Source organism: Haliotis rufescens, unplaced genomic scaffold (genome assembly GCF_023055435.1).
Source record: "Haliotis rufescens isolate VD_foot unplaced genomic scaffold, xgHalRufe1.0.p SCAF_22, whole genome shotgun sequence".
Lineage (NCBI taxonomy): Eukaryota > Metazoa > Mollusca > Gastropoda > Lepetellida > Haliotidae > Haliotis > Haliotis rufescens.
The window spans coordinates 6,098,270-6,114,502 of NW_025963913.1; the positions used below are offsets into that span (position 1 = coordinate 6,098,270).

Here is a 16,233-nt window from a genome sequence, read left to right on the forward strand (position 1 = left end):
CCGTTCTGAGAGTTATCAAACAATAACACGACCGGAAACACGTTTGACACATTGTACCAATGTATAAACCTGAATATGCGTCAAGACGAGAGAACGATTAATGATTTCAGGTACCCACCATCCCTTCGTGCAACCTTTATCAGCCTATATTTATTCAATACAAGCTGAAACAAATGTTCCCTCGTGTAATCACCTGGTCATTTAATTATTTACGATGCATTAACATTATTAAAGGTTAGTAAGACACACCGCTACCCTCCTCCACACACACACATATACACCCTCACTCTACGCCACACACACACAAACACACACACACACACACAAATCCACCCTCCTCCATACACACATACACACCCCCAATCTCCCCCACACCCACACACACGCAGACACATTCGCCTCCACTCTCCTTCACGCACACACATACACCGCCACAATCCTCCAAACACACACACATGTACACCGCCACACACGCACACACACAAACACACACACGCGCGAGCACACATACACTCCCACACATTAAGCTGAATCGCCGTGATGAGTGAATTTGCTGTTCAAAGCGGATTCTGTTATTGGCGAAACACGGTTTTAAGATAATGAAGTTCGGACGTATCAACATTCTTTCTACCACTTACTATTTGGATTTAAAGACGTATACTGTGTGTAACCCCTAATCCCAAATAAATATCATGTAACGCACTTACAGTAATACATGTGTCCACACTGACATGGAAGCTAACGAGGTCACGTCAATCACATCACACAAACATTCCCTTCTATGAATTTCCTTTCCAAGCTCCCGGAACTGATGGCGTGAATAGTGAGGGACTGTCGCCATCTTTACACCCAGTCAACACTGTACGCCTCTCTATTTCGACTTTAGCTCCACGTTAGGCTAAACGTCCACAGATATACAGCATGGCAGCGGCCAGCATTGATGGCACGGCATCCATGTGCCCGCCAATATCAGGTCTGTTACCGTAAATCCGTTTTCAAATCTATAAATATATTTGTTTAAATATTTTTGATAACAGATGTTCAGTTGCTTCCGCGACGCCTTGGACACCTCAGACACCATGGATACCATGAACACCTGAGTATTGTGACGCAAGCGTATCGTGCATCCTAATGAAAGTTTTCATACTTTTGACTTTAGCTAAATGAAACATTATCACAATTTTATGAAGTAATAATAATAATAATAATAATAATAATAAGACAACTTTATGACGGCGGTCTGTTAATAATCGAGTCTGGACCAGACAATTCAGTGACTGATATTATGAGCATCGATCTTCGCATCTGGGATACGATGACATGCATCAACCATGTCTGCGAGCCTAACCATCCGATCCCGTTCCTCGCCTCTTACGACAAGCATGAGTTGCTGAAGACTTTTTCTAACCCGGGTCTTCACGGGTTGATCAGGTTCGGTAACTTGGTTCATTGTTCTCCGTCGTCGTTGATTAATATCAGTCAATGGATTGTCTGGCCCAGACACCATTATTTACAGTAATACATCTGGAATATTGTTGAGCGTGGTGCTAAACAACAAACAAACAGTCATGCTCGAATCTCTGCCAAACAAACATTCTCATTTACGAACAAAGAAGCGGGAGGCGAGGAATACACTAACAACTGCATCAATTTGTCACTAGGATCCATCACACCACTGTTACAATGTAAACAATACTGTTTATGCGTTGCAGACTGCAGTCCTCATATTGGCCTATGTAAATGTTGTGGTTTTGTCCGTCAGACCACTCACCTGACCACATCAAGCAGTGCAGACCACCAAGTTGACTCCCAGCCGAACACATGCAGCGGTAGAATGTGACACACTATAACATATGACAAAACGTATATTAAATTGATGAATTATCAATTCATGTCTTCTGATATGTATTTTAACAAATGATAATCCATGTGACAAATATGTGACTGTGAAATGTATTTGTTATTTATTCTTCAAACCGAGGTTGCAAAAACTACCATTAACATGTTAGGCTTGATGATTCGTAAGAAAAAAATATAATATAAAATTTTAAAATATCGTAACCAATAAACGACAAAGTATTTTTGCAGTATGATTCATCATCCGCTGGTCGTGTGTTCAATTTTGAACACCCTTCTCATGAAGGCTGTTTTCACGGAGGCTTTGTTTGTTTGTGTCTTTGTTGTTTGTTGTTTAACGCCTCACTCAGCAATATTCCAGCTGTATGACGGCGGACTGAAAAATAATCGAGCCAGGACCAGACAATCCACTGATTACTATCATGAGCATCGATCTACGCAATTGGGATACGGGTCATACCAAATGACGTTAAACGATGGTACTTGTTGTTACCCTGACTGACGCTCGCCATTAAGGTGCTAAAACATGGAGTGGTCGGCCTGGAGTATACTGTGGGGTATCCATGTTAGATTGCGGCATTGTATCTCATTAGGCTAGCACTATCAAATAGGCATTAGTCCTTACTAGTACACACACACACACGCACGCACACGCACACACACGCACACGCACTCGCTATGTATGTTTATTTGTTTCTCATTTTCGACTCATTCGAAATGAATCAAAACGAGCGTTTTCATATCTTCCGAATTCGACTTTTTAATGATAAATCACCCCGCCCTAGAAATAATGTGGAACATCATAAAGAAGTTTGACAAGCAAGGCCACTCAACCTGATCTTTGTTCTCCACGTTTCCCCATTTCAAACTTCGGATATGGCAACCATTGCACTTGTTTTAGTTTAACCTCAATATTACTATTAAATATATTCACATATTTTTTTAAAGTAATAAACGACGAGTGGGAGTTGTTTATCGTACAATAACTGACTGACTGACTGAGTATGGTTTTACGCCGCTTTTAGCAATATCGTACAATAAAGCACTGGAAGGAGAATAAACCATGAGAGTCGCAGTCCCTCAATGTTTATTCTCCCTGCAGTGTTTTATGTGTACGATAAACAGCTCCCACTCGTCGTTTATTATCTAAATATCTTACCCGACAACCCGTACATTTTCTTCTGCCCGCCTGCCGCCCCTGAAACTGAAGTCGGTGATGAGAGAGTGAATGAGTATGGTTTTACGCCGCTTTTAGCATTCTTTCAGCAATATCACTGCGTGACGAGCAAACGCATTAACCACAAGGCTGCCCTTGTAGGAAGATCAGGAATCGGAAAAAAAAAAACAATGGGTTGAAGCTATAAGCCTTGATGGAAATACTGCATCTTTCCGCTGATATATAACTAACACAATGTTAACCGGACCATATATATTGGGGTCAGTTAGTTTATTGATAACCTCAAATGTCGATATCTAAAGCCATTGGCACATTTATATATTACTGGGATGTTTGAATTCTTCAGAAATTGAATGTGTACATGTTCTCTGTGTAACACAGATCGATACACAGGAGAAATTGAATGTGTATATGTTCTCTGTGTCACGAAGATCGACACACAGGACAAATTAAATGTGTATATGTTCTCAGTGTCACACAGATCGATACACAGGATACATTAAATGTGTATATGTTCTGTGTGTAACACAGATCGATACACAGTAGACATTGGATGTGTGTATGTTCTCTGTGTCACATAGATCGATACACAGAAGAAATTAAATTTGTATATGTTCTCTGTGTGACACAGATCGATACGCAGGAGAAATTATATGTGGATATGTTCTCTGTGTCACACAGATCGATACACAGGAAAAATTAAGCGTGTATATGTTCTCAGTGTCCTACAGATCGATACACAGGGGAAATTAAATGTGTATATGTTCTCTGTGTAACACAGATCCATACACAGGAGAAATTGAATGTGTATATGTTCTCTGTGTCACACATATCGATACACAGGACAAATTAAATGTGTATATGTTCTCAGTGTCACACAGATCGATACACAGGAGAAATTAAATGTGTGTATGTTCTATGTGGCACAGATCGATACACAGTAGACATTGAATGTGTGTATGTTCTGTGTGTCACACAGATCGATACACAGGAGAAATTGAATGTGTATATGTTCTCAGTGTCACACATATCGATACACAGGAGAAATTGAATGTGTATATGTTCTCAGTGTCATGAAGATTGATACACAGGAGAAATAAATTGTGTATATGTTCTCTGTGTCACACAGATCGATACACAGTAGACATTAAATGTGTGTATGTTCTCTGTGTCACACCGATGGATGCACAGGAGAAATTGGATGTACATATATTCTATGTGTCACACAGATCGATACACAGTAGAAATTGAATGTGTGTATGTTCTCTGTGTCACACAGATCGATACACAGTAGGAATTGAATGTGTGTATGTTCTCTGTGTCACACAGATCGATTCACAGGAGAAATTGAATGTGTATATGTTCTCTGTGTCACACAGATCGATGCACAGGAGAAATTGAATGTGTATATGTTCTCTGTGTCACACAGATCGATGCACAGGAGAAATTGAATTTGTGGATGTTCTCTGTGTGACACAGATCGATACACAGGAGAAATTGAATGTGGATATGTTCTCTGTGTCACGAAGATCGATACACAGGACAAATTAAATGTGTATATGTTCTCTGTGTAACACAGATCGATACACAGGAGAAATTGAATGTGTATATGTTCTCTGTGTCACGAAGATCGATACACAGGACAAATTAAATGTGTATATGTTCTCTGTGTAACACAGATCGATACAGAGGAGAAATTAAATGTGTATATGGTCTCTGTGTGACACAGATCGATACACAGTAGACATTGAATGTGTGTATGTTCTCTGTGTCACACAGATCGTTGCACAGGAGAAATTGAATGTGTATATGTTCTCAGTGTCACACAGATCGATACACTGTAGACATTGAATGTGTGTATGTTCTCTGTGTCACACAGATCGATGCACAGGAGAAATTGGATGTACATATGTTTTCTGTGTCACACAGATCGATGCACAGGAGAAAATGAATGTGTATATGTTCTCAGTGTCATGAAGATCGATACACAGGAGAAATGAAATGTGTATATGTTCTCTGTGTCACACAGATCGATACACAGTAGACATTAAATGTGTGTATGTTCTCTGTGTAACACAGATCGATACAGAGGAGAAATTAAATGTGTATATGGTCTCTGTGTGACACAGATCGATACACAGTAGACATTGAATGTGTGTATGTTCTCTGTGTCACACAGATCGATGCACAGGAGAAATTGAATGTGTATATGTTCTCAGTGTCACACAGATCGATACACTGTAGACATTGAATGTGTGTATGTTCTCTGTGTCACACAGATCGATGCACAGGAGAAATTGGATGTACATATGTTTTCTGTGTCACACAGATCGATGCACAGGAGAAATTGAATGTGTATATGTTCTCTGTGTCACACAGATCGATACACAGGAGACATTGAATGTGTGTATGTTCCCTGTGTCACACAGATCGATACACAGTAGGAATTGAATGTGTGTATGTTCCCTGTGTCACACAGATTGACACACAGTAGGAATTGAATGTGTGTATGTCCTCTGTGTCACACAGATTGATACACAGTAGGAATTGAATGTGTGTATGTTCCCTGTGTCACACAGATTGATACACAGTAGAAATTGAATGTGTATTAGTGTTTTTGTGCCGAAATATTAGGGGTCACGGGTGGCACAGTCGTCTAAGGCGACGCAATTTGATGTTGTTAGTTGCGTCCCTTGGGCACACCAGAAACCTATAATTGCGGGATCGAATCCCAAATCGCCCTGGTAATGTTTTCAGGTTCGTCAGCACCATACCCGTGCTCGTGGGTTTCACCAAAGTGAAAGTCTTCGGACTTTCCTCCCACATGAAGCTGACACTCTGTGATTTAACTGGAATGTTATTCAAAGCGGCATAAAACCCAACTCACTCATTAATATTGTGTCTTGGTACAATCTGAAGTGAGCGACCTCATGCGTCACAATAGCAACTAAGTGAACTCCTGTCCATGCCATACAAGCACGAATGACAGGAAGTGGGCGGAAATGACGTCATTAGAAGTGTGTCACTATCAAACTCGCTTGCAACAGTTCCCCTGAACTTGTTATTTTATGCAGTAGTTGCGAGAAAGCATTCGGGCAATGTCTCACGACGATTTTGCTGACGAATGTGAAGTACAAGTGCACGAATGTAAGTATTCTTATTCAGTAGTGTTTATATTTGTTCACATTTCAACTTGATACAAGAGCCGATTTAAGAGAGTGACTTGGTGTGATCATGATTAAGGCTTAAGAACACGTACAACTTTCAGGGTAACAACTCCTGGTTTATTGCACATAGCGACGTTTCGATGTAGATTCTAACACCGTTACCAAACTTGAGAATCGACATCGAAACGTCGCTATATGCAATGAACCAGTTGTTATCCATAAAGTTGTACGTTTTCTTACTTACTCACCAACTTCTAGAATGCCAGTGATGATGGCGTTCCATAATCAGAACACAATTGCTTTTTTAATAGCTTCTAAAGTTCAAGCTATCATTAAAGTAACTGCTATATGCTGCTTGAGTTTAAACAGGTAGATTACACAGAGCTACGCCCATCACAACTGGTGGTTATTATTTGCATGACTCGGTTATATCAATGAGATTAAACGACCGTGGGTTATTCCAGATCGTGGGTTCTCACGGCTAACTACAATACATGGATAAACACATCAGTGTCCGTGATTTGATAACATGTTGGTAGTATCTGTACTACTGTTATATGATATCTAGTACTACATACTGATATATGATAGAACTGTGTCTTTGTTGGAGAAAATGTTCAACTGATTGTTTAAAAAGAATCAAACGCGAGATCCCGCGAGATATACATGTGTTGCACATATCAAGGATACCTCCACTGTAAGTTTTTTGTTGACTGCGGCATTCACCCATCACCTATAATGACATGTACTATGACACGGCAACAATAACACGAGTCTGGTTGCAGCAGCGAGGGCAGTAAGTCGCCAACACTCGTGAGGGGACAAGAATTTGCCAGTGATGCATCAGGCCAGTTTAAAAATATATCTCGTTTACTGGATTCTTGCTTCGGAAGGTTACGAGGGCCTTGGTAAGGACGGGAGGCCTGACGTGCTCCAATCCATTAACTTGAAACACTTTTATTCCTATGCTGAATCCCGAAAGTGTTTCATAACTATTAATATATGATGATTACTCTTCTTCATTCTTTACCCCGTGGGAACTCCGGGTTAGAATAGGTCACCACCAACCTATACTGGTCGTCAGAGGCGACCAAATGGTTCGGGTGGTCAGGCTCGGTGACTTGGTTTATAGTGTCCTCTCATCGTATCCCGACGACACGTATCGTTGCTCACAATATCGATCACTAGATTGGCTGGTTCAGACACGATTATTTACATGCCGCGGCCACATAGGTGACCTATTGCTGAGTGTGGCGGTAAACAACAAACAAACACACATATCGTAGTTTTGTTTTCACAGCGACACTTCCTGCAGTCTATTCAAAGGCGAAGAGTAGTCGTAAACAGATGATGTAATTAACAATGAATGACGTCAGTTTAGTAGTTATCACCACCGCCTCCGTGGTCTAGTGGTAAAGCGTCCGCCCGGAGAGCGGAAGGTCCGGGGTTCGATTTCAAAAGACGTTGAAAGACGGAACCTGTTCTTACCGTGTCTGGCGCTCGGCATTCAGGGGCTAAAACAAGGACTGGTCGGGTCGGTGTCAGTATGCTGTGTCTGAGTGGGGTATTCATGTTTAACTGCGGCATGGTATCCCCAGTAGGCTAGCACTATGAATCGGCATCAGTACAAGCAGCCACTCACGCACAAACACACGTGCATGCACGTCGCTTTATAAGTGCAATAATCTTGATCGCGACGTTAAACCCCATTTCACCTCGCCTTTTAGCATGTATATAGCGTATATGCAGCAAATTGCTGGACCCCAAAAAACAGTTCGTTATATCCGTCAGTTCAGTATTAGCGTGTTCGTTATAAAAGTAGTTTATTGTACTCGACGACCCGCCAGGGCCTAATCACTGATAACTGGAATTTGAGTCTGTTTCAGCTAAACACGCTAAATACATCCGGGCCCACTTGAAGGAGTTGAGGGCTCAGTGTAATGGCTTCAACCATTGTCTGAACGAGCTCTACTCCCAGGAGAATACCCTACTCATCCTACAAGGCAAAGATATAGAACTGACACACATCTGCAGGTAGGTGGATACAAGGTCCTTGTCAAACACACAATACATCACAAGGTATTCATTTATTATGTGATTACTACCCGTGAAGAAAAGGTCTTCAGGAACCCATGCTTGCCGTAAAAGGCGACTGTGTAAGAGGCGACTAACGGGATCGGGTGGTCAGGCTCGCTGACTTGTCATTCTATCCAAACCGCGTCGATGACATCAATCCCTGGACTGTCTGGTCCAGACTTGACTATTTACAGAAAACCGACAAATAGCTTAAATATTGCTCAGTGCGGCGTTAAACAACGAACAAACACATAGTATGTGATTACGACGATTAAGGGAAGGATATCAACTGGACCTACACGATACACCTTTAACAACTCTTCATAAACAAATGTCATCTCTTTAATTGTGCAAGTATTTAAACATTTTTTAATATAAATAACCGATCCCTTGTTTTTGCTCGCACCCTGGGTCTGTGGGGTAGCCTAGTGGTTAAAGTGTCTGCTCGTCACGACGAAGGCGAGGGATCGATTCCCCACATGGGTACAAAATTTGAATCCATATTTGATGTCCTCCGGCGTAATACTATACACATTCATTATATCTCCTCAGTCTGGTTCAGCCCCATGCCGACGATGAGGTGAGTTTCTCCTGCAGTGGCGCTGAGAGGTCCATGATAAGACAAGATCTGGCGACACACTTGAGTGAACTGCTCAGCGACGAGGAGGACAACCACGTGGGAGATGACCACAATCACGCCCAGCAAATTGGTCAGGAAGCTGTCAGCGAGGGTGGTCAATCCAGGCGAAGGAGAGACGAAGGTCACGGACACGTGGAGAACAAACAGAGTCAGTCACGGGCCAAGCTGGACCCAGCTGACCATCACAAAAAAGAATGGGCTCAGTTGAGGAAGTGTATTGATGATAAATATCCCGACGAGAAATCTGTGGATGCTGTGTGTATGTGAGTGTGCGATATTACTTGTATCACGCTGATAAAACCGTACCTCTCTCTCTCTCTCTCTCTCTCTCTCTCTCTCTCTCTCTCTCTCTCTCTCTCTCTCTCTCTCTCTCTCCTGGTACTGCTCCAGGTGGTAGGCTCCTCCTTCTGCGCATGCCTGTAGAGTTCATCAAAGCCACAGTCTATTTTGCAGCTACTCTTGCATATAGTGAGTGGTCAAAATCATATAACAGTTAACAATAGTCATCGAGTCACAACTTATCTGCCCCAAGTGTACTGCAAGCCTTTGGTGAGGGACTTACATTCATTCGCGAATGACAGATAATCCGTTATTCCTAGTTTCAAGAAAGTTTTTTAATGTTACTCGTTATAGTGTAAGAAAGAAAATAATAAACGTCGACCCTGCAAAAAATGTCACTGAAGTCAAACTGGTGTTTCAGGCTACAAAACTACAACAGAACGATACACGTGTGTGGCAGCAAGGCGATGCATCACACCGTGGAGAGTTTCTTCAACAAGCAGCTTCAGCATCTGCAATGCACATGTGATTCACTTCCAGCTGGTAAGACAAGAATTAAACAGTAAAAGAATGCACTCTTACACAATTATTGAAGAACATATTGGTTTTTTTCCGTAATTGTGCTTTTTAGCGTCGTTTGGCAACCGGGGTGTAATTGGTCCTCAGAAATCCAACGCTTCAGCAACCCATCCTTATCGTAAGAGGCGACTAACGGGATTGCGTGGTCAGGCTCGCGTAAATCGATGCTCATGATATCAATCACTGGATTGTCTGGTCCAGATTCGATTATTTACAGACCGCCGTCGTATATATGGAATATTGCTGCGTGCGGCGGTAAATACCAAACAAACCAATCTAAACCAAACTTCAGCTTCTAGTAACAGGAGGCTAAATTGACTGAGTGGTCTGGCTCGGTGACTTAGTAGATTGTCACCAGCGTACATCGACCGCGTGTGTACCTGTGATATAGTTTGAATATTGCTGACGTCAGTATTTAACAGCAAACAAACAAACATTGTCAATTTAAATACAGTGATTACGCCCTATCATTTATCCTCCTCAACGTTGGGCAATGTTCAGACTGTTCGCGGTGAGAGACCCAACGAATGTGCTTCGCGCATTGTACCTATATTGGAAATAGAACACGGGTCGGTAGCTGGATGAGCTTCAACCGTCACCCTGCCCTCAATGACATAAGGGAGCTGAGAGATACGCTGAAGATATGAAAGACGTGGTAGTGTCTTCCGTTCAAGGGACCGTCTGTTGTAGTGTGACTAGTTGAGTGTGGAATGAAGGATTTCCTTACTTAGGTCGGCCGCGTGCCCGGACACGTCTGAATAATGACGTGGTTACTGGGCACGTTTCTGATATTGTGTTGTTATGAGTGAGTGAGTGATTGAATATGGTTTTACGTCGCATTTAGCAATATTCCAGCAATATCACGGCGGGGGACACCAGAAATGAGCTTCACACATAATACACATGTGGGAATCGAACCCGGGTCTTCGGCGTGACGAGCGAACGCTTTAACCACTAGCCTTGCTGGTTGTTTTCGGAAGATAATACAATATCGTGTTTATTGCGTTATAATCTAATATTAATTGATACCGATGACACAACAAATATATTTAATTCGATTATCAGAACATTAGCATGCGCGTCCAATGTATATCGTTACCACCCACTTTATAACAGAACTCCGATAGATTAGTTTTCATGCAAATGATAGAACGCTCCTTCTCAGTTTTGTTTAGGATGATAAAACCCTCAAGTAGCAGGATTCTTCTGATTGTTTTTATTGTCCTTACCTGCTCCTTGTTACCCGAGTGTTTTACAGTCTCAACCAAAACCCAGTAGTAGTGTTTTAGCTAGCTTTCGATACCGACACAGAACGATCAAATACTATTATGTCAGAATAAAATGAGAGAATATGTCTCATATATCGAGTAACAACATATACTTGCGTGATTCGTTCTCCACCACCCCACACACGTCCGGCACAGAAGTGGACCCGACCAGCCCCAATTTCGCACGTGCTTTCTCTTGACAACTTGCGCGTATCTATTTCTTTCAATATTATTGTTTAATGATTTCACATTTCAGTTTAACACCAATATTTTAGTACTTATTAATTTCTAACGATTCCAAAGAATCACTTTCAAGGCCTCAGTGGCCGACTTGGAAGGGAACTTGAAATCAATAACGAAATGCCATGTGATGTATGAGTTCCAATCCAAGACTCGGGGACTATTTGAAGAAAACGTAATTCAACTATAACAGGTTACCATGTTACATGGTTTGTCTTCACCTACAGACAAGAAACAGGTTATCCATGTAATGTTTGTTAATCCATGTATCTAGTTCAGCGGTTATCAGGTTAGTTAACGTTTGTCGGAGGATTCTAAGTTGTGATGACATATGATTTTCTCTTTAATTAAGATTACATTTGCAATCTTTTTCCAGCGCGATCTCCCCTCTACCTCATCATAGGGGGCGCTGTGGGCGGGTTTGTTCTCATCAGCCTCATCATCCTCCTTCTGTGTCTCGTAGTCCGCCAGAAGAAGAAAAACAAAAGAAAGAAAAAACATGGGTAACTACACTTTATCATTTTTAATACAGTTCCAAAAGACATTGTGCGATAAAGTTAGATACCACTGAACTTTGATGAACTAGAAATGCAGGCACTTGTACAACTCTATACAGGCTGCCTGTACTGAACGCTTTGTCATGATATAAATTCGATGTCGGATGATATTCTAAGTTCAGAGAGGGGTGAGGATAATCTACAAGTCTTTCCTCAAAAAAAGAAACTTTTCAGTGATTTAAAATTCAAGTAGATTAATAATTACTAACTTTAATTTTCTACATCTTTGATTCAAATACCAGCTGTGTGAAAAATTAGTCAACTTGACCGGCTCATTTTCCAACTTAAATATCTTGGGCGTTTAGGGACATGTATCCAGACTTAACGTATTAATTTGGTTAGCCTTTATAGAACTTGGGAAACGCTCCCCAAGTTGTTGATCGCTTGAGCATCAGCCCAATCGGGGTACGGCGACACGCGCATTGCAATACCCACGTATTCCATTCGCAAGACGACTGTAACACAATGGTTGCCATTGGCCATGTTTAACAATGGGAATTTCGACAGCCGTCTTCCTGAGATTGGGACCGCCTCCGTGGTCTAGAGATAGAGCACGGAGAGAAGGTCCGGGGTTCGATCCCCGATCATACAAAAAGACATCAAAAACTGTTGCTTGTTGTTACCCCGCCTGGTGCACGGCATTAAAGGCTAAAACAAGGACTGGTCGGTTTGGAATCAGATGACTGTGTCTGAGTGGGGTATTCATGTTAAACTGCGGCATGGTATCTCAGTGAGCTGACACTATACGAGGGTTCGTCAACAAGTTCTAAGCCTGACTAACTTTCAACCGTTTGCCATAACAAAGTGAACTAGTCAATGAAGTACATTGTTTGAGTAGTTCATTCCGTTGAGCCCATATATATATATTAGTGACAGCCAGCTGACCGTGATAGGGGCCCGAACGGACACAGAAATGGAAAAGAACGAGTAACGGGCAGTCTGCTTTCGTAAGAGACAACTAACGCGATTGGGTGGTCATCGATCCCAGTTGCGTTGATCGATGTTCATGATGTCAATCACTGGATTGTCTGGTCCCGCAGAAATTCATGACCATATGTCACAACTATATGGGGATATGTGCCCTAGCTGTTCCACTGTTAAACATTGGGCAGCTATGTTTATAGCTGAGGGAACAAGCCTTGATGATGATCCTAGGGCTGGACGTCTCTCAGCTTCCATCAATAAAGATTCAATCAAGGAGACAGAAAAAAACCTTATACTGTCAGATAGACGAATTACCATTTCTGAACTTGAGAAAGGCACTGGTATTAGCCATGGATCCATTGAAACTATTCATCATAAACATTTACAGATGAATAAGATATCTAAATTCTAAATTCTGATCTTAAGGGAAAAGAGCCGACATTGCCAGAGAAAATGTAGAGCTATATTGTGGAGGATTTCGTCAAATTCAAAAATAGATTAGTAACGGGTGATGGAACATGAGACGACAACTATGATCCCGAGTCAAAACTTCAATCCATGGAATGGTACTATTCCAATTCTCCGGCACCAAAGAAATTCAAGACTTCAAGATCAGCGAAGAAAGTTATGGCCATTTTATTTGAGATGCAAAGGTTGTGATCCTTGTTTGAATACTTAAAAGTCAAAAGACGATTACCGGCACCTACTATGTTTAGCGATTCTAACAAAGAAAAGTGGCGAGGAATGCTGACTACTGGAGTGCTACTACTTCATGACAATGCCTCTTATCACACCTCTCGATTTGCAAAGGCTGCTGTGCGGCAATGTGAGTTCAGATAGCTTCCTCACCCTCCATACTCTCCAGACCTGGCACCAAGTGATTTCCATTTGTTTCCTAAACTGAAAGAACACCTTCTTGGAAAGCGCGATACTGTTCAAACAATGGCCTCAAAGCTGTCGTTAATGGGTCTTTCAGGGTGGCTTCAGAAAACTTCTTCCTGGCTGGAATTGAAAAGCTTCAATATCGATATGAAAAGTGTATTTAAAAGCAGGGAGATTATGTTGAAAAATAAATTAAAATTTATTTTTTTGACCAGTCCTCGTACGTTCCATATAAAGCTGACACAGCGTCACACAACTGACAAACTGTTCAAAGCGGCGTAAAGCCAAAGTCACTCACTCACTCTTTATTCTTCCTCCCAGGGACGCCAAGTGGCAGGTGAGCTACGCTGCTGGAGATGCGGAGGACGCAAGCGCATATTCAGAGATTTCTGACGTTACACTTGTAAGTGTTTATATCATTGACCGTCGCCGTACATCTAGTTGAAATAAGTCAACCGTTTCCTCTATATTCATTCATGTTAAAAAGGAACGTATCAATTATTTTACAATCACATTACGTCAACTACCTTTTCGAGTTTATGATTGTTCTTTGAAATAAATGTTAATGCAGCCCCTGACACAAAGCAATATATCCAACATCAGTGAATATCAGCTTCTAGAATATCTAAAAAAGAATTACAGTCACAGTATAATCTGTCAGTCTGTGTCAGACTAAATATACAAGGACAGTTTAAACTTTATTCTTATGTTCTATATCGACATCGAGTAAGTTTTGTTTAACTCTGCGCTGAATATAAAATATGAATGCACGAGGATATAACCATCTCGACCATCTGCCGAAACAGATTCCATTTGGCGCAAAGAGCAAGGGCGGGTAATTTGAGATCGCGAGAACCACGCGAATGGATCCAGGGGTTGGTGCGGGTTTACCCACATGCGAGCCCTGGTTTACCGCCACGTCAGCTTAACTTAGGTTGGACAGTGTTGCAGGTAGTAGAAGGTTACCTCGCTGAACGCAGGTTATAGATGAAGTTAGATTCAAAATTCATGCCAGTGACGACCCATGTTATGCATGCCTTGTTTTTGTTTGCAGCCTCTAAGTAAATACCGCGCAGAAGCCTTGAAGCAAAAACAGCGAGAAGGATCCCCCGGACCAAGCCTCCCTGGCCGATATATCAAAGTACCTCCACCTGGCACCGCCAAGGACCTCACCGGCAGCATCGAGTACCTGGAACCATGGGATTCCCCTCGCTTCTCCCTCGCCGAGGTAGACTACGATGACCGTCACCAAGTAGGAGGGGACGTTGATGTCCACGCTGACGCAGCAGACCGAGGTTCCTACTTCATCCCACTCGGCAGCAAGCCAGATACTGGTGAAGATTGTGGCTATGAAACGCTGACCAAAAACAAGAAAGCTAAAACCAAAATGTCAAAAAAGGAGGAACATTCACAAGAAATAGACCCTGAAAATGTTCCTGATTATTTTATTCTTGAAGAAAATAAATGAAACTCCCGAGTTAACACATACAAATGGACATTAACCAATTAAGCACCACCAACTTTTTCGGACATGTGCAGGTCAGGTGTGAATTATTCTTTGAAACACGACAAAAACGTAGACAATTGACACTGACCTGACACCACTATCACACAAATAACGACGCTGACACGAGCAATCGGAAAATATCGAAAAGACAGACAGTTAATTGTTTAACATGGAATCTTTTACGTAAAGGTTATGTTTATTTAGTAAACGTTCAAGGCTTTTCCTGCTCCTGCGGTTAAGAATCGCAAAGTCTATTACGAATTAATAATTTCTTAAATAATTCTGGATAAAGGCAATTATATTTTGCCGGTATATCATTTACAAACTTTGTGATAGTTCAGACATTCTAACAAAAAATAATCATAATTCAAATATTATTCATATCGGAAACTGTCGTATTTGTCAAACAAACAACTAACTTACACAGTCACCGATGGGAGGAATTGGCCAATCGGCGTAGATGGCCAGTATAGACAATTTAGAATGAAACAAGTCTGTCCTAAGATTATATCAATTTCAAATATAGACAAAAAAGACAAAAAAACAATTAAGATAATCATGCAAGGTCACTAAAAGCCGAAGCCATTGTACATTTTCAAAGGACATGGACCTTTTTTCCATTTAAATATTACCTGAGATGTTACTGGTGTGAATAAATATCTCGATAAAACATTCAAGAACAACTTTCTATGCATGTGTATCTACATATATAAAGTCCATATTTGCTTACTTGCTTGTTGTGTATGTAATAAATAAGAAACAAAGTAAAGTATTTTCATGTCCTAAATACTCGTCTGTATAAGTGAAACAGCTGATGACCTCCGTGAAGGAGGTATAGTACTTTGCATATGATGAAGACGATTTTTTACATAATGGTTACTTTGTTTTGTTTTGCAACGAAGGAAAGTGTAGGTATTGCTTATGCCAGTTGACATGTTATATGTATGTGTGAATGTATAACATATATGTATATAGTATGTATCATATCGATATAAAGTGTTATAACTTATACTTGATGTATTTGTTTATTTATGGCCAGAAAATCCCGTGTACAATAAACTCTTTGTACTTGACTAATTA

The 16,233-nt window shown here is 41.2% G+C and overlaps 1 protein-coding gene across 2 annotated transcripts; it reads left to right on the forward strand.

Annotated features, from left to right (window-relative positions):
• Window positions 1-805: 805 nt before the first annotated feature.
• Window positions 806-16,233, forward strand: LOC124118204. 2 transcript variants are annotated; one of them, XM_046480326.2, is made up of 7 exons: window positions 806-973; window positions 8,088-8,235; window positions 8,830-9,180; window positions 9,618-9,739; window positions 11,660-11,786; window positions 13,968-14,049; window positions 14,701-16,233. In XM_046480326.2, the coding sequence occupies exons 1-7, from the start codon at window positions 922-924 to the stop codon at window positions 15,112-15,114; spliced, it is 1,296 nt and encodes a 431-aa protein (XP_046336282.1). In that variant the 5' UTR covers window positions 806-921; the 3' UTR covers window positions 15,115-16,233. The 2 variants fall into 2 exon arrangements, with proteins under 2 accessions (XP_046336282.1, XP_046336283.1); XM_046480327.2 differs by lacking the exon at window positions 806-973 and adding an exon at window positions 5,917-6,181.